The sequence below is a fragment of the Triturus cristatus genome, chromosome 3_2 (assembly GCF_964204655.1).
Source record: "Triturus cristatus chromosome 3_2, aTriCri1.1, whole genome shotgun sequence".
In the NCBI taxonomy this organism is placed as follows: domain Eukaryota; kingdom Metazoa; phylum Chordata; class Amphibia; order Caudata; family Salamandridae; genus Triturus; species Triturus cristatus.
In genome coordinates, this window is record NC_140584.1 from 350545221 (window position 1) to 350565393 (window position 20173).

Sequence of the window (20173 nt, forward strand, 5' to 3'; positions counted from 1 at the left end):
TATTGTGCACAAACCACTCCTCCTCCCTGGCTGTGATACCAGCCCCATCCCACCCTAACCCAGCCCCATAGCTACGAAAAATAAAATGATAATAACAATGTTATTGTCATTTGATTTGTTCCTTTTTTCACTGCTCTAAGAGCAGTGGGGTGCCGCTCTTCCGCCTTAGCAGAGGAGCCGCCCCTGGCGGCTACTTTAAGTATGTAATGTAAACCTTGTTGGGGTATCCAAGGGTGGCCTAGTATTTTCTGCCCTGAATCTATTATTCAGCATACGTTCAAATAGGTTAAATGCAACTTTATGGTTAGGAAGAATTGGGGATCACTAGTTTGGAGGCACAACTCCAGAATTTGTGAAGGAAGGTTCAAGGCTTTGTCGAAAGGATAATAAAAGTCATCCAGAATGATTGCTATTCCGTACATGCCATTTGTGTCTTGATATAAATCTCTATTTCCTTTAAAATGTGGAAAACTTAGCACAAGTATGTTGCATACATTGCATGTTTGAAGATCACAGACAAACATATACCATAAATACAGAACCTTCATGTCTTCACTGTTCAGTATCACCTGTCTGCACTTATTGAATTTGTCATTCTTATTTAAACAATTTACATCCCTGAAGATATGACAAAACAGAGTAGAAATGAAAGGTTGAAGTTTAGTATGGCCTGGAGCTGATCTTTTAAACTCGCTTTCAAAACATTTTAAAATTAATGCACAATCATTTAGGTTTTCATTATTTGCTGAGTAAGACATTGCAAAGTCATAGAACTTTCCTAAAAGGGTTATTATAACATTCTATGTTGTGCACAATTAGTAGGAATACTTCAAAGTGTAACACATACTAAGGCTTTGCTGCTAGACTGTGCCTTCAAATAGAAAACCTCAAAGACACAGGGATAAAGACTTTCCTTCTAGCTTTCACTGTTGTGTGCATCAGAGATGGAAAACAGAGTTCTATGAAACATTGCACTGTGAACTAAAGTGCAGGTATTAAACTTCCAAGTAGTACTGCTTCTTATCTTATCATCGATAACTTATGTATAGTTTGATTCCACTTCATCATGTACTAAGGTATTTCTATATATAGTTCTAAATATACTTTACAAAACAGTGAACAATTTACAATCTTTCTATCAATCCCACTGAACGCAGGTAAGATTCAACTTTCTCTGGTGTTCACTGAATTCTTAGCATGGACACATAAGGGCTATCTACAATTCTTACAAGTAGAGAAAATTAAACACTAATCAACTGGTGACGCGTAAATGACAATAATAAGGAGCTTATGCTGTGTACTAGATAATGAAATTAGAACAAATTGCAAAATTTTTACCACTGTGATCGAAATCCATTATATTGTGATACCAACTACAAAAGAGGTAAAATTCAAGAGATTATTATTAGATTTGTCACTATCCATGGAAGAACCTGTCAGTTTGATCATGATGAACCAAAGTTGCCATGTGAGGTTATCAAGATAGGTGTGTCTATGTTTCACAACATTGCCATTACAAGGGCAACAGTGGATTTACATTTTATTTCATAACTGCACAATGTTCTATAATGCCACTATTTTGTAAAGAAAACCAGAGTACAGCTGTTGCCCATAAATGGCTGTTGTGCCACGAATAATTTGTGTTAAGTGTTGCAATATCTTTTTTGTCTCCTAGTGAACGATCTAGTACTGTCTTATGATACCATACAAGTGAGGATTTAGAAATGCACCACAATGTCTGAAAACAAGTAGCATTGTTTATCCCTAGTAGACAATGGCGATAAAGCAATTACCAATGTCTGAGGGTACTTAAGATCAAATGGGTGTAAACCACAGTTCAATTGTTTGCATTCAATGCAGCTAAGATATGGAGTCAGGTATCACCAAAAATCAAAAATAGAAAATACTCTGAAATTAGTGAAGCTTCGTATAATTCTCCCTACTACATCCGAATAACTGAATAATTAAAATGTTATAAAGAATTTAGGGTCTTAATTAGAGCTTGGCAGACAGGATAGTCTATCAAAACCTGATGGATGACATGCCTGTTATATTGCAAGTGCAATAGGCTGTAATTAGGCAGACAGGTGATCAGCAACATTTCATGATGGAGTATCCCATCTGCCAAACTCTAGAAAAAGGCCCTTAATCCTTAACATGTATGACTTCGCTAGACCGTACATAAATGTTGTGGGTGCAAACTGTGATTCCTTAGAATGCAGCTAGCAGGTGGTAGGGTGCAAAATCAGAAGTTCAGCAAGGGAATAGATTATGGTTGCCTTCACATCTCATTGAGTCAAACTGAAAATAAACAAAATATTTGACATCTACAAAAAAGATGCAGAATTAAAATATTTGGCACTTTTTCATGTCCTTGGTTGTAAGTTAAGGTAATGCTTGCTGCAAACACCTTTTACCACCATATCATGAAAGCAGGATTTTGGTGCCGGTAATATGTGACAAGAATGTCACTTCATATTTGTTATGTGGCATTTTGTTGTGTTGCTGATGTGTTCTGTTGTTTTTTGGCTGCTGTGTTTCTGTGACTCATTATTGCAACGTGATATTGTTGTGTGGCATTGTGGTTGCGGTGTTGTGTTCTTGCTTCACTGTTTTGTAGGGTATGTTAATAAGTTATGTAATGTTTTGATATGCCAACAAATGCTTCTACATTTCAAGTATAAAGCAGCACATGCCTTTAAAGTTCCTATGTCAATCACCTATGTCAACCTAATGTCATAGGTGATAAAATAGCGTGGCTCCAGCACTCCAAATATTTAAGTCAATAGTATACCCAAAACTGTAGGAGAGACTCTGTTTTAACATAGCACTTGCAGTGCTCACTTTATGTAACACGATTGTCTAGGCATGTTTAAAATAAATTAAATCACATGATAAACAAGAGAACACATGAAGAGGAGCATGAAGTCTTTTTCCCACTTCTGCCAAAACGCTAGCTAGTGAATGAAACTATATGTGTACGTTTATTCTTACAATTTTGAATAACTTTACTACTTTTGACTATTCACTAATTACGAGTGTAAAGTTACTCAAAAGTGTAGCCTTACATGCCCATACTCCGTGAACCAGCCAGTAAAACATAAATCTATCACTGTAAAGTTATAACTTTACAACAGTATTTGATTTCTGCACATTTAGCTGAGACCTCCACAGTTTGGGCAGGGAGCTCCATATGGTAACTACAAGCGATTGTAAAAGGTAATTCAAGTTTTAAAAAATATTCAAAATATTTATACATTAAATATTATGTACAATTATTTTATAAATGTAGAATAATTATAAAATTAGTGGGGAAAAAATACCACGGCACTATTAACTAAATTTTAGATTAACAATTTAATTAAAGTAAGCATATTTTTTAAGGATTTATTGAAAAAACAATGCCATCCTCAACTAAAATATTTATATTTATTTATGATGTAATTAAAGAGGCTCACAGTTAGGTATACAGTTAAATTAATTGAATTTTTTTTTTACAAACAATTACATTTATTTTTTAATTGAAGAAGATTACTGAAATATTTCTTTCCAAATATTTATGATTACATTTTTCCAACATTAAAATAAATGTATACATATTTTTTTAACGTTTAAATAAATGAATTTATATAACATTATTTCTAATTCAGTTTCATTTAAAGCTCCTATCTCCATTATTTTTTATGTGAGGGTGGTGCATTAGTTGTGAATCACCATGTGTGGTGCTGGACTTTCTCCAGCTCTGAGTATATTACTAGTCGTTTTAGGGTGTGATGACTTTAGAAATTCAGTTTGAGAATAGGAAAGGGCTTATTCATTTGTGAGTGGGTGTGTGTCCCTCCCTAAACTGATCACTAGCCCTCCCTTATCTAGGCCGGGGCAGAATTCTAATTACGCTGGCGTAATTGGATTAATGTTGATAATTACGCATTATTCATTGACGTGGAATTACTGTGTGATAAAGAGAACCTATTAAAAGTTTGTGGGGTACAGCATGCAGATGTTTATGTCTAATGCACCAAAATCTGCATGGTAAAGTAAATAACGTACATATTTCCCCTGTGTTGGACCTGGCCCTTTTTGCATGGTTATTTCAGAACTGTTTGCCTTCCTCCTGCATTTTTATGACCTGTTTTAGTTGGTTTTATGAATCTGGGCACTTTACCACTCCTAATCAGTGATAAAGTGCATGTGCTCTCTCTTGTAAACTTGGTAAGATTGGTCTACACCTGTTTGGCAGATTTAATTTAGCCGTAAGTCCCTTGTACAGTGGTATCCCATATACTCAGGGCCTGTAAATTAGATGCTACTAGTGGGCCTGCAGCGCTACTTGTGCCACCCACAGAAGTAGCCTTTCAAACCTGTCTCAGGCCCCAGCCACTTCAGGTCCTGCCTGCACAGTTTACTGCAGCAGTTATGTGGCTTTAAAGTGGTTGCCACATCTGAAACTCCCCTTTTACTACATATAAGTCACCCCAAATGTAGGCCCTAGCTAGCCCTATGGGCAGGGTGCTGCGTAGGTAAAGTAGGATGCGTTCCTTAGCTGTGTGGCATGTCCTGGTACTAACATACCGCCTATTTGGTTTCTCACTGCTGTGATGCCTGCTCCTCTCATAGGTTTGCATTGGGAATTCCCTGATACGTTTTTCAGTGGTAATTTCTGATCTGAAGGGAGTAGCACTGCCATGTTTGGTGTGTTTGGAATAGTAGTAAAAATCACGCTTACTGGTGTTGGTGGATTTTTTATTACTATTTTAGAAATGCCACTTTTAGAAAGTGAGATAATAAATGAGTTGAAAGTGAGCATTTCTCTGTGCTTATTACTGTATGTGCTTTGCTGCCTAACTCCAATCCATGTCTAGGGCGGAGTGACAGCTCATCGTGTGCATACTTTCCAGACAGCTATCACACAGGGAGAGCTGGGTGTAACAGGGTTGCATCTGCATGTTGAATGGTCTTCCTGGGCTGGGAGTGTGAGAGGCGTTGGCACATTACATTTGTATAGGTTGTGTCCTGCACTCACACAAAGGTCTTGTGTACCCCCTACTGATGTCTGGAGCCAAGATAAGGGTGGAGGGAAACTACTGGGACTGACCAGATCTTGCTGGAACCTTCTCCCACCTTCTAGAAACAAGGCCCCAGATTATCCTAGTTCTGAGCGGTCATCCCACTTAAAGATATGGGCTGAGCCCCTACCCCTTTGTGTTAAGAGCCAAGGAGGATCTTACCTGCCAGTGTGGTTGCTCGTCAGCAAGACCAGCGCGAAGGGAGGGTGCGTGGCTAAGAAACTAGCACCGACCAGAGTCCCGGCGTCGCCCAGCAACACCCCTAGAGGCCGCTGAGCACGCAGCGTCATCCACGGCGGCCCAGCCAGCTAGCACTGCCGAAGAGGAGTCCCTGGCAGACGGAGCAGGACACTTGCCGCCCAGAGGCCTGAGGAGGAGAGAGACCGCATGAGTATATCCACCCATTGGGGACATTTGGTCTATGGCCTAGAATTTCCTTGTGCTTTTATCCCAACAGGCCTACTGTAAACTCTGGATAACCTATAATGGAAGCGTAGTGCTCTGTGTCTGGATGATATCTGCACTTGTAGGTGACTTACCCTATATGTTTACTGTGGTACTCAGAGGTCTAGGTACTCATGGTGATATTTGATGATTTATGCAGTGGGGTTGGGTGATGTGTGCAACCTATGTGTTTTCTCTTCCTGGCCTACCTGCAGCATTTTGTGCCCTGATTTATGATGTTTGTTGTTTGATGCCTTTATCAGGATAACAGGCATTACCTCAGACGTTGCATTATGTGCACAGTGATAGTGTTATGTATAATGTTGACATGATGTTTGTGATGTGTGCACCCTAGAGTGATTTACTGCAGTGCACTACCTGTGATTTCATGGCAATTGCCTAGTTGGCAAAGTGATTGATGATGTATGCATTATGATGATGATTGCCTAGTGGCAAAGTGATCTATGTGATTATGGTCTAAAGAGATTTTTGTGCAATACAAAGGATATTTTTATGTAACCTGGGGTGGAGTCTCTTTTGTGGTGTATTCATTGTGCACTGGTGTGTGTGTTGCGCAAACGCTTTACACATTGCCTCTGGGGATAATCCTGACTGCTCTGTGCCAAGCTACCGGGGGTGAGCACAGGTTATCTTTGGTGTGTAACTTACATGCCCTGACTAGAGTGGTGGGTTCTGCCAGGCTTAGGTGCATACCCTAAGCAACCAGAAACCCCATTTCTAACACCATGTTAAATTTCGGCATGTCTTCTCCCTCGAGCTGAAAAACAAACTTCAAAATGGACAGAGCCTCGGTTGTTGTTTCAGCCACAGCTGCAAAGGATTTTATCAGACATTTTTCCTGCTTGTGTAATCAGGCCTAATATCCCCGGAACCTAGAAAACCAGGTGCAGGAATCTAGTCCACTTGTGTGCTTAATTTGTAAAATATTAAGTGCCAGGGCTCTGACAAGGAGGCCACTGCAGCTTGCCCCACCAATCGCCCTTGTCGTCGTTGCCAAAACAACTACTAACCACCTCTCTCGCATATAAATGCGACAGTTCAGATTATTCCAGGCTCCCAAAGATAAAGGAATGGCTGGGGAGGTAGGTATTAGCATTCTTAATGTATACTGTATTCCTAAACGACTGCTGTTCTGCTCATATCTAAATTAGATGAGCAGCGCCACCATGTGGTGAACTGTTCTAAATATGTTGTTGACAATTAGGTGCCGGTGCTGAGCACCGGAATCCAATTAAGTGCCGGTGCTTAGCACCGGAAAGCCCCGGGCCAAATTAAGCACTGGTGTAGCGGAATTCCATGCTGTTAATTTGCTTCCCCAAATTGTAATTAGGCTCCAAGCGTTCGGTGTATTAAAGTCTCCTCTTTCAGTTCATTTTTCTTAATTTGAGGTTTGTTAGAACTTAATGTAATGCATAAAATTTATTTGGTAACATTTATATCCAAAATCATAAAAAACGGATTTCTTTTGCAGCGAAACCAGCCCCTCCAGACAATGTCATCGCTTACAGAGACTCAAAGACCTCTGTTGACCTCCACTGGGATAAGTCAAAGGATGATGAAAAACTTATTGGTTATTATGTGTATAGTCGGCAGCTTGGAGACACAGAGTGGCAAACGGTCAACAACAAACCAGTGAAGAATAACAAGTAAGCACCAAGAATGAAATGCGAAATATGTAAATAATCGGAGAAATAAACATCTTAATAGGAAGATGTAAACAAGATCTTTAAAAATTTTGCTTTACTTCTAAATTCGATATATTTAGAGGGATCTAATAGGGGGCACATTTCCTCCCTGATCCCTTTCACAAATTGAAGGGCATATAGCATTATGATTGCTACATTGATATTGTGTGTGGTTAGGCAATGCTTTTTATTTTAAGTAACATTAACAAGTGACATTAAGGCATGCCTGTTTCTTTCAGGTTTTCAGTCCCTGGCCTCCAGACAGGAAAGGAATATGAGTTTTGCGTGAAATCTGTCAATGAAGCAGGACTGAGCACTGCTTCCCCAGGGTCCACGCCGCTTAACGTCAATGAGGCTATATGTAAGTTCCCTACCTCAGCGAGGCAGAATTTCAATGTTGCAATTCATCCGCTTGAATTTTCAGGTTTTTGTTTCTGAGAAAACGAGGTAGGGATTGATGAAAAATCATAAGGGAAGAAAACACTTATTTTTGTACGTTGAGTGAAATAGTGAGTGTTTGCTATATTTTAAAGCATTCACACAGGGAATAAAAAGTCACCTTTGCATCATGACAGATTGGTTTTCTTAGTTGACGGGAAAAGTAAGACTATATGGTAAGAATGAGAAGCAATAAAAAGAAAAAAGTGCCCAACAGTGGATAAAGAACACTGATATGGAAAACTAAGGGGCATATTATCAAGAAACGGCATTAAAATTATCGCCGCTTTAGCGGCAGAAAACTGTCGCTAAATCAGCGATAATGGGCTTGATAATATGCCCTGGAGAATTCCCATAGAAGCCCATGTTCTGGTGTCAACATGGGCTTCTATTGGAATTCTCTGCGGCATATTATCAAGCCCATTATCGCCGCTTTAGCGGCAGTTTTCTGCTGCTAAAGCGGCGATAAGTTTAACGCCGTGCTTGATAATATGCCCCTTAGTTATTTTTATTTGAGTTTTAGGCGCTTGATATAGTGCAGACTTAGCTCCTAGAAGCAGTCAAATATTTTACAGCTGACATTTGTATTGCTGCAACTCAAACACTACGGGGCATATTATCAAGCACAGCGTTAAAATTATCGCCGCTTTAGCGGCAGAAAACTGCCGCTAAAGCGGCGATAATGGTCTTGATAATATGCCGCAGAGAATTCCAATAGAAGCCCATGTTGACACCAGAACATGGGCTTCTATGTGAATTCTCAAGGGCATATTATCAAGCCCATTATCGCCGCTATAGCGGCAGTTTTCTGCCGCTAAAGCGGCTATAATTTTAACGTCGATTCTTGATAATATGCCCCCAGGTGCTTTCTACAGAACAACTTGATGTGTGTCCGTTTGAGATCAGCATATAGAAAAGAGTATACAACACCTAACACGTTATTTACATTACAACCATATTTTTTATCAATATTTCAGTTGAAAATGGCATGTTTTTCCAATTTCAAATGCAGGAAAATGAAGTGATTGCCTCACAATTGCACGATTCGTGGTGAAGTATCACAAGTGCAAACAAAAACACATCTCTCAGGGTTTTGGTATTACAAACTGAACCAAAAGATTAAATTTTCAAAAAAGTAAATTAATTTATTTGAAAAAATGGCTGAAATAAGTACTCTCGTTTTGCAATTACCAAAAGCTACCAAGGTGTGTGTTGAGACTGTTTCCTGTTTAAAACTCCGTGTGTGTATATACAAATATATATGTAGTTGTGTTCTCTTCGCTGCAGATTGCCCTTCCGCTCCCTATGATTTCGCTCTTCTTAGCTGTGGGAAGAATGAGATGGTTATTGGATGGAAAGCCCCAAAGTTCAGAGCTGGAAAGAACATTTTGGGCTACTTTTTGGATCAGCACGACACATGTGAGGACGACTGGGAGAGTGTCAACTCCAAGGCTATTCCTGAACGAGTTTGCAAGGTACTAACGTCTGCTCGATCTGTCTGTTAGAGCTACTTTGCCAGTTCAGCATCATAAAATGCTTTAGTAAGTCAAAACCAAGTAAAGGTTCACATAAAAAAGACAGGGATCCAACTTGATTTTCTTTCTAAATTTGGAACGTGCCCTACCTTTCTCCTTAGAGGTATGAGTTATCTCTGAGATTCTTTGACCATTGGTGGAGAGGAGTCACGTGATAGCCTCATTCCGGGGAGCACTTGTGTCGAATCTTTTTCTATCTTCATTTGAGTGATTTGCCGGATGATGGTGTAGAGTTAGCAGATAAACAGAAATCTCGCAAACAAAAATACATGCTACTTGGTTAGGAGAGCTGAAAGGTTAATGGTGGAGTATTCTCCAAAGATATTTCAATACCCTCTCTTGTCTGCATCTCAGCTGTGCCTAGAGCTTTGCATTATTTCAGGTTCCTTGACCTTGTTAAAGGGAGGAGATAATTGCGAGAGCTCTTACCTCATCTCCACTCGATATTTACAGTAAGGGGCATATTATCAAGCACGGCGTTAAAATTATCGCCGCTTTAGCGACAGAAAACTGCAGCTAAAGCGGCGATAATGGGCTTGATAATATGCCTATGAGAATTCCCATAGAAGCCCATGTTGACACCAGAACATGGGCTTCTATGGGAATTCTCAAGGGCATATTATCAAGCCCATTATCGCCGCTTTAGCTGCAGTTTTCTGCCGCTAAAGCGGCGATAATTTTAACGCCGTTTCTTGATAATATGCCCCTAGATTTCTTTAGTAAAAAATTTCTAAAGTCTACTTTGATCACTGATCTGTTGTTACCTCTGGATTTTATTGATCCTTCATTGAAAACTATGGGGCATATTATCAAGCGCCAGCGATAATTATCGCTGGCCGTTCATAGCGATAGAAAAATTATCGCCAGCTATCGCTGAATATTATCGCCATGATAACGCTATATTTACAACGCATAGCGCTATGGCGATAATATTTCAGCGATAGCGGTGTTTTCAATGGAACATCGCTGGTTTTCCAGCAATGTTCCATTGAAAACAGCGATAACATTGCTGATAGGACCCTGTGGTACTATCAGCATAATCCATATCCCATTAAAAGTATGCCTTAGTCAGGAATTTAACAGGTGTTAAATTCCTGAGTTAAGGCTGAGGTAGCGCGATTTTTTTTATCGCTGCACCTCCTTGTTAATATCGCGAAGCTGCCTTCACAATATTAACGTGTTGTTTTCACAGCCACGCCTCTTTTGCATCTCATTAGCGAGGCGAGGCTGTGAAAAAACGGGCTCTACATCAAGGAAACACACGCTAGCGTGTCCTTGATGATATTGCGATATAATTATCGCCACTTTTCGCCCAAAAACGGACGCTAAAGCGGCGATAATTATATCGCCAGCCCTTGCTAATATGCCCCAATGTTTCCTATTTCATGAACTTTCGTATGAGCAATTTTATGATCAAGCTCCAGCAGTGTATCGGGAAGACAACTGGGGTGTAAAAAATGTCATAGCCCCTACAAAATGGTATTTTACCATTTGGGATTTCCCTGTACATCAAGGCTATTTCTATAGGCATTTGTTGCAATCTGGTGCCCTGCTGTAGACATCTGTATACAATGGTTATATTGTAGCCTTGACTCTGATTGGAAAAATGCATTTGCAGGAAATGAAAAGAAATAAAAGGCTACTTGCTTTGTTGTAGTCTGCACTGGCAACCACGAGGCTAGCCGCCAAGATGCGAACAAAAAGGGATAGTTACTCTGCTTCATAGATTTCAGTAAAGTGTATAGAAAATGCTTCGCTTCGCAACTACTGGGACTAGAACTTGGTCACTTTCGGAAATATTTCATATTGTTTGTTTTGATTTGCGATTAAAGAAGGAGTCTGTAGGCACAGCTAAGTATACATTTGTTGTAGGCAAAGTAGCACATACTTAGTTATGTTGCTGACTGTGGCACCACATTCACTGGCAACTTTAATACTATGTAGTGATGGCTCTGGGAAAAGATGACGTTTAAAGGCTAAGTTCCAGATTTCCAGAGTTTCAGGATTTAGAACAAGAGGGGATATGTACAATTAAGTGGCGGAGCGTGTTGTTAGCATCCTGGGCTTAACGACAGGCTCCGCCACTTCGGAAACGCAAGGCTGCACCATATTTACAAGAATGCGGTGCAGCCTTGCGTTTCCCTTGCGATGGCACTAAGTTTAACAACTTAGCGCCAACGCAGGCACCCTTGCACCAGAGTGCAAGGGTGTCTGTGTGTAGGGGAGGATTGGTTATGTGTAGGGAGGTGTCCCTTCCTGCACATAAACAATCCTAAAATGCCATTTTGGAACTTTCATCTGTGCTGCTTCATGCAGCACACATGAAAGTTACAAAATGGCATTTTGAAAAAGGTTTATTTATGTACAGGAAGGGGCACCTTCCTGTACATGAACAAACCATGGCATTTTGCTTTTTCCATGTGTGCTGCACAAGGCAGCACACATGGAAAGAGCAAAACCGAGGAGAAATAATGCACTTCTCCTTGTTTCGCCAACTTAAGACCAGGATTTTCCTGGTCTTAATTTTGGCGCTGCCTCTTATGTACGCCACCCTTGTACATAGGGGGAGGCGTCAAACAGAATGGGTGTTGCAGTGGCACGCCCACCGCAACACCCACTGCAAGCCCCTTTCACAGTAAACATAGCGTGAAAGGGCGCCTTATGTACAAGGCAGCCTTAAGCCACGTTAAGTGGCTTAACGCTGCCTTGTACATAAGGCAAGGCTCCTATGGCCACGGGAATGTCACAAAAAGTGACCTTCCTGTGGCAATAGGGGCTTGTAGATATGCCCCAAGGAGTCCTGAATTAGCACCCACATTACCACCTCATGTGATCCTCTGCCAATTCGTTTTTCTCCCATTACCTACCTAAGTTCTACAATCTGCTAGGCAATTCACAGATACAAAAAGGTACTAGCTCTGTTGATTGTGTTGAGGGAGGAAATAAACGTTATCTGAAGCAGCAACCAGTTTAAACGTGCTTTCCTTGAAGTAAATGAGTTAAAGGCTCATCTTTTTCTGCATCCCCATCGTATTTTTTTCAGATTGTGTGATAAACTGTCCAGATACTCCATGCAATGAAGATGGATACCATTCTGATGATAAAATCAATCTATCGACCCGACCAGATGTTTCATAAATTGTAGGACAAATGGGTCTACCAAAATGTGTTTGACCAGGCCTGTTTTTACATTTTAGCACAAATTAGTTCAGTTGCTAGAGGAGCAAACCTTCCAGTCCAATATAAAGTAAACAGACCATCCATTCAACATCCCCATGGAAAACAGCCAACCGATCAGTAGTTATCAATCCCTCAATCTGCATAAAATGATGCAAAAACAGTTTCTGATGGAGAAAGTCATTCCGATACACAGATACACACAACCTTGTCTACACACTTTACAGATATCCATGAATCAGAATAATTATCCATTTGTGTTCGCATCTTGGTATGTGGAATTAGACAGGGTCTAAGTCGACTGGTTTAAGATCTGAGATTCTCTTACTGGACCTGGTCACTAAACCACCTGGAGGGATAAGCCTTACATCATCATGTTATAGTCTTCCTGAAAATGTAAGCTGTTTGCAGTTTCTCATTTTCTACAGTGGTATTTATTCAGCAAAAACACAGGGGCAGCTACAGCCATAATATATGTTTTTCAAAAAAACCTAAACTGAAAAGTTGAGCTTCCATCATCTTAATAAACAGTGGTAAATAACAGGTACAGACAACCTTCCCTTAAAACTAATGAAAGCTAAAAGTGCAATTAAAGTCCCTGGATGATTATTGAGATAATTTAAAGCACTAGCATGTAAGGGAACAACATGGGGAACTGCTACCATTAACTAACTGTAAATAACACCCCCGATTTTTCTTTCAGCCCCTCTAACATTTCTACTCTTGTATTGCAATTAACAATTCTCTGGATATATTGTTGGGTTAAAAACATACCAGATACTGTCTCAGGAAAATAAATGAGCTATCCAACCAATTTGTTGACGAGGATGCAGAATTTAGATGTGATGACTGTTGTCAAGAGAAATTAATGTTGGTACTTGTTTTCCCAGAGAGAAATATTGTTGTTGGAAAGTGCAATAGCTATCAATTACCTAATTTAGTATATGAAGCAATATTGTGCTTTGCTTCTTGGAGTGATTGTGGATGCAGCTTAATTGGCCCTGAAGGCTAAAATAAAATACAATTGTTATATGATTTAGATTTATTGATTGATTACAGTCTGTCCCGCAACTAATGTAAGGGCCCTGGTGGGTCTTTACAAATATTGTTTTGAGATTCAGACTAGGTTCACTCTAAATGAAAGAAAAATGCTTGTAGTGTTGCATACCTTAAAGTGAGTGCTTCTTCTAATCTTAAAGGTAGGCAACCTGACAGAGGGGCAATTCTACGAGTTCCGAGCCCGCGCTATGAACCAGGCTGGTGTGGGAGAGATGTCCGAACCGAGCGAGCCATTTAAATGCGAGGAGTGGACGATGCCCCAACCAGGTACAAAACACGTCAAAAATCTCACTGATGCATAATCTTGTTTAGTATCACACATTACCACATGCAATCACTAGGCTGAGCCTTATGTTTTGTTACCTAAGTGAAGAACTTTGGGCTACTTCTCTGCTTTGAAGGAATCTTTGTTAAAATGTCTCTTTTCCCTTATGCTCTCTCAACTTACAGATGCTCAGACAAAAGGCGCTTTGCTGTCGTTTTCTTTTAGAGCACAAGTTGATATTCAAATGTTGTTTAGTCCACTTTCAGACCCATTCTGTGTTATTCTCTTGTTCTATGACATCTAACAGGTCCACCGTATGATGTGCGATTTACCGAAGTACGAGACTGTACCCTCATGCTGCATTGGGAGCCGCCGGTGTATACAGGAGCCGGTCCAGTCACTGGCTACCACATAGAGGTCTGCGAGGTGGGATCAGATGAATGGAGAACTGTGAATGAGAAGCCAACAGCTGACACCCACATGAGGGTTTGTATGAGGAGCATTCAGCAATGAGAGTGCACTATTGGTCAATGGGGAGTCACAATCTGTGTGCAGGACGCGCGTTGACAACCTGACATGCATCTTCCACAATGATTGTCTCTTGCCCTTCAATGATACATAGGCTGATTGGGTTTCCCCCCCTCCCCCCCCACCCCCTCTTGATATCTATACTCTTTTCTGAGGCAGTTACATTGTTGGGCTCAAGTAAGCTGAAAATCAAACTTTCACTACATGTCCAGTGTCACACCTAAGTCACTGAGCTCAGTGGGGTTTTGCTTATTAATTGTTAACTACACTGCATTACGTTATCTTCACAATTTCTTGGTGTATGAAATATGTCCACATATTGCAAAGTCTGTCTGTTAAGTAGACTCTTTCCATGTCAAATGTCACCCTAAAAAAAAAAGAAAATATAGTATTTCGCATTAAAGTGTGTTTTACTTCATACTCTGTCTTTGAAAATGTTTCATACAGGGTTGAAAGTACAGTTTTGGTTGCTGTATTTATTGGCTGTCTACCAAACACTTTAGAGGGCTTTCTAACAATTATGGGTGAATAAACTTGGTTAATGAGAAGTGCTAGTTAAACACAGTCCTGTTCGAGTTCAACAACTATTTGAGTCCTACTTGTCTGTCATGTGGGTGCAATTAGTATAGGGTGTGAGAACATACTTTATGCAACATGTCGGGGCAGATAAAGCCTGACCAGGGTGGGAGATTGGTCCTCAGTACTGCTTTATATAAGTGGTATGTGCTTTTTCATCCGACTATTGCACCTAAGAGTCCAACCACAATAATGGTTAGTCCTCAGTATGTCTTTAAAAGGTCTTTAATAGGTCACTGGCCCTATACGAGTAGGAGGCGGGACTTGGGTCTAGACAGTAATAGTCTGGACACATACATGGCCACTCTTAGATTTTAGAGAAATGCAGCCACTGTTTGAATCTGAGTAATAAAAACACTCAGGGACCATATCCTCATAATGTTTAGAGAAGAGCTATATTTCTCCAGTGTAACTGCCTTTTTTCACTACAGAATACAATGGACGCGCTTCGGTTGATTCTACGGTATTTCTATCTATAGGTGTCTAATTTGGATAAAAAACAGTGTTATCGTTTCCGGGTGCGTGCAGTGAACTCCGCTGGGGTTGGCATACCATCTGTTCCCTCAGACCCTGTGATGCCAGTAACCAGGCCAGGTATGTAAACATGACCGTATATGTAGTCAGACATATTATCCCTTAGTTTACCTGCTGCTCAAAAATTGTCATCGTTATTTTTGGCCCAAGCATTATAGCTTCTTTTTTCCTCCTCATCCGCAGGCAGTGTTTGTTAACATATCATTGAGCATAACCGAGCCAGAGGCGGATGGTGCTAATGAATCATTGTTAAGGGTCACTACAGCACTCCTTAGCTGCAGAATCACCAGGGTTGTGGGGTTGTGGCGCATGGTTGGGGTAGATGGTGACCAGAGAGGACTGGTGTCTTCTGCGGCTTTGTGGTAGAACCGGAAGCAAAGTCAGTAGGAAGACTACTAGGGAAGCATATGGAAATCAGCATGGTAATTCCATGCCTCATGTTATTCCCCAAAAACTCATAACTCCCGTTATTTCCCACCCTCCATAGTTACTTGTATCTCAGGGTGCGGAACTAACAGGAATGTGTAGGAGCCACTAGTAATGAGGGCCTAATGTCTTATGTTAGGGACCTGCAATTTAATGCAGGGGTGCCCAAATTGGATCCTATAGCGCCAGAGCCATTCCAGATATTCAGCATTTTCAAGTAATGCAGCTTTGCGTACAATTAATCTATATAGAATTAATTAACATAACCATTGATTATCCTGACAATCTGGCGCTTATCTGGCCCTTCCGGATGGAGGTAAGAAACAACACCTGATTTAAAGATATCACAGGGATCAACATGCCTACATCTAGCCTATTCCAACCAATGTAATATCCCCACAAATCATGCTGAAATCAGATGCCAGTAAAAGGAGATGTGTTGCAAGTAATCTGTAATCAATGAAGCACCAATCACAAAATCGTAAAAACAAAAAAAACAACTGAAAGATCGAACAAGATCATTTTACATGTCTCCAAATGTGCTAAAAGACAAGCCCCAGACCCTGCCTTGCCTTACTGTGAATAATTATAATTGCCTTATTCTTTATAAGTCCTGCCTAAAATACCATGTAACTAAAACAGACCTTACAACTTGTGGAAAATGTTCACCTTGTGAGGAGGGGGCAGGTCTTGTATGGGGCGGGTCTCAGCGCGAGCACAGCCTGAAGCTTTTTCAATTCCCGCCTTCCCGCTCTAACACTGAAAAAAACAAAGATTCTGAGGCTGCCGCTGATGTCTTGGGGAGCCTTCACATCCTGTAGTTGACATTGCTTGCACAGAGCCTCCAAACAATCAGCTGGAAACCTGCTCTCTGCTGCCAATTGTGTGCACACCATGTGATATCGGCTCCTCACCTGGTAACCATGTGATGGGAGCCGATATTATGTGACACAAGATGGCTCCGTGTGAGTTGGAAGGTCTGATAAAATCATCCAAGCAGCTTTCCATTATAATTTATACACAATCTTCATGCCACTTTGGAAGCGTCCACCGGACTGCTGAGAAGTTGCAGAAGCTGTAGGCTGCCTGATGCCATACCAGTATACATTGATGTAGTACTTAATTTACACCAGTTTTGCAGATGGGGGTATCGGTACTAATTTTAGAGATTTCGGAAGATTTTTTTATCATTAAAGTTTACCCCAGAGCAAGGAAGAACAAGCATTTACAATGCAATAGGTCTGGCAATTACATTATTTTGAGCTATTGACATTGTAAATGGCAATGCCTTTAAAAAAATTTAAAGGCATTGTTATTTACAATACCAAAACCAACACCTATTGTATTGCATAGCGCGGGGTCTGCATCTATGTACCCCAAAACAAAGCCTGCCCTAAGAACGTGGCCACCCCAAGAGTCTGCACTATAGCATACCACACATTGCCTGTCATACCGCCGAACATGTGCCCTCCTTACAAGCCACGCCCCCTGGGCTCCTTTACCCCTCCATGGCCTGTTCTACACCAGTATCGGTGCGTGGCTCCACTACTTAAGGCCCCTGTAGTACGGAAGAGCCACCCTACAACCCCACCCACGCTACCTTGGAGCAGCAACAGAGTTCAGGAAACCCACGATTAAGAACTGCATCATGGGAACACGGGTGGGGTGCTTTAGGTGTGGGGGGTCATGCAAAGGTGGCCGTGTGAACCACTGTCACGTGCATCGTTGGGACAGCATGTGGGTGAGAGCCGGGTTGCTCGGCTTGGCTGCTGAATGGAAAGAAAGTGCCACATCTTTGAGTGGGTTTAAACCCTCCCTGCCCGGCCAGGCCTGCCTCCCAGCTGTGGCATCGCTCTCTCGGCCCCTGTGTCCCAGAGACCAGCCTTCGCAGGGGGGGAGGGGAAACCAACTTTTCCATCCCGGCCTAAAAGCACGAAGCCTCCCTCCTCTGGGGAGCGGGGCATGACAAACGCACACTTTGTCTGCGGGAAACACTGCCGCCCCCTTCCCGGGGGTTCCGCTTCTCCAGGTCCCCAGAGAGACTGGGCAACTTTATCCAGAAACCCGCTCGAAGGACTAAAATTAACCTGGAGTATTTAAAGAACCCGAACTTCCAGGAGAGGTCAACGTGGAAAAAGCAACTCTTCCTGGGGCGTAGGGATTTCACATCGATTAAAGCTGCGAAATGTGCAAAACAAACCCAGGGGGGAAGGGTGGTAGGAGTGATCTCTATGCACAGTGCACCCCTACCCCACCCACAGTCCCTGCCAGAGCTCTCCCTACAATAGGAGTAATTACAGACCCTTACACTGTCTCCGGAGTAAGACATTTTAAACATTTACTGGATTAAGCGCCAAAGCTCTGATAGAAATATCTGCGCTCTGTAACCCACCGCCTGTGCAGACACTTTTCTGCAGCTAGTGCGTTAACTCACAGAGCTGTCCAACAGGCCATTACTGGGTTAAGACCCAAAGACCTGATTGTAACATCATTCAATGAGCACAGTTAGAAGGGGGCAGTGAGCCCCATAGAGGGCGCGATCTTTGCCACAGGCCTTCCACCCCTTCAAATCTTTAGATTATGAAATTTAAAAAAAGCCATCTTTTTTTGATGCTTCCAGAGGAGTTAAGGCCGGTTACCAAGGTAACAGATCTTTTCAGTAAGGTCTGACCTCTGTTCATTGTCTCCGGACACGCCCCCTGGGTTTATACTGTACCTCATTAAAAGAATGACCCGACCTCTGCTTTCACTTCCAGTAAGTTAACTGTTAGCCTCGTGCCAAGAGGGTCACCTTGTGCATTCTGCACTGCACGACTTCACGTAACCGCGGTCTCAGATGTCTGTGCAGCAGGTACAGTGGCACCGGAGCTCAGGGGTATAGGGGTCTCATTGCACCCAAATTATGACTGATATATAAATATCCCAAGAAGACCCATCCTCGCAAAAAGCAGTTTGCCTAGAAATCCCACAGCGAACAATAAAAAATAAAATACAGGTCACAAGTCCAGGTACAAATAGTAAATACTATTGAAATAATGCCAAAAATAAACTAGACCCCAGTAAAAAAAAATATAAATAGAATACCACAATATTGCACCAGTAAATTTAAAAAAGAATGCAGCTTCCCGTCTCGAGTCCTTAAATGTCAACAGAGCGTCCTTGCGGTGCAGGCAGTGAGTGTCGGCCGAGTTAAGCGCAGGACATTCCCCCCCATACACGTCGGCAGTGTTGGAAAGACGACGCCAGGGGCCCGAGTCTATCACCCCTTCCCCATCTCCTCTGTAGCAAAGCAACCGAGGCAGTCCTGCGTGGAAGGAAAGCTTAATACTTTGAAAATACCACAATATTGCTCCAGTAAATTAAAAAAAGAATGCAGCTTCCCCTCTCAAGTCTCTAAATGTCAACAGAGCGTCCTTGTGGTGCAGGCAGTGAGTGTCGGCCGAGTTAAGCGCAGGACACCCCCCCTACACGTCGGCAGTGTTGGAAAGACGATGCCAGGGTCCCGAGTCTAAAGCCATGTTTAGCCACGTTTACAATCTGGAACAATGCTGTACTGTAGACTTTCTTATCTTTAGGGGGGGGCATCTGTTTCTAATTAGCATGGCCGCGCTAAGGCCATGCTAATTAGAAACAGATGGCCCCACCTAAAGATAAGAAAGTGCTTCACGACAGCCGTGAAGAAGACGACCCAGTTCGGATGGACCATCAAAAAGGGAGAAAGGGCGGGGGCCCAAAAGCATCCTTTTCAATAGGAAGCCAGCATTTAGCATAAACGCTGACGCGATCCAATGAAAATGATGGGCGGGGCTTCAAGTCCCTTTCTGAAATCTCCTCTCTCACTTTCGGTCTCGCCGCAGGAGCAGCACATGCACTGCAACGCTAGGCAAGACCTAAAAAGGAAGAAGTTGGAGAAGGAAGAGGAAGATTAGAAAATAGTGACAAAGGGGGAACAGGTACAAAAATCCACCTTCAAGAGTGTGATAAAGAGACAGGAACTGTACTGTGTATGAAGAAAAAGGCATAGGTGGAATTTAGACTAAGCTACCATGATATTTAGTAGTCCCCTCATTTGGCAGTGTCGACAGAGGGCTGCTAAGACAAAATGTGGACCACTGAACATTGTATTGTTTTAGCAAATTCAGCACTGCAGACATGCATAGAAATGTACATACTATTTGTCCGTTTTGGAAGCAGGGAAGGAAGTAAGACTCCATTATGATCAAACCTCAAGGGCTCTCGCAGCTTTTGATGTTTTGGTCTTGCAGGTAATGGCAACAAAATAATTGTTCAGGTTGGTGACCGACTAGATTTATCTTTCTGACTAGGGTGAGATTTAACTGTTAACACAGTAAAAAGACAGCTAAACTTTAGTAAGTATAGATAGCTAATGTTCCCAATATTTTCACTGCTAGAGGCTGG

The 20173-nt window shown here is 41.8% G+C and overlaps 1 protein-coding gene across 1 annotated transcript in view; it reads left to right on the forward strand.

The window, feature by feature from the left end:
• The window catches only part of MYOM3 (myomesin 3), a 508088-nt gene that overhangs the window by 358931 nt on the left and 128984 nt on the right, over positions 1-20173 (forward strand). Inside the window, exons 16-21 of the mRNA XM_085647857.1 lie at positions 7003-7177; positions 7456-7577; positions 8942-9129; positions 13566-13692; positions 13998-14176; positions 15274-15388. Coding sequence (XP_085503983.1) covers positions 7003-7177; positions 7456-7577; positions 8942-9129; positions 13566-13692; positions 13998-14176; positions 15274-15388 — 906 coding nt within the window. The remainder of the gene's footprint in view (positions 1-7002; positions 7178-7455; positions 7578-8941; positions 9130-13565; positions 13693-13997; positions 14177-15273; positions 15389-20173) is intronic.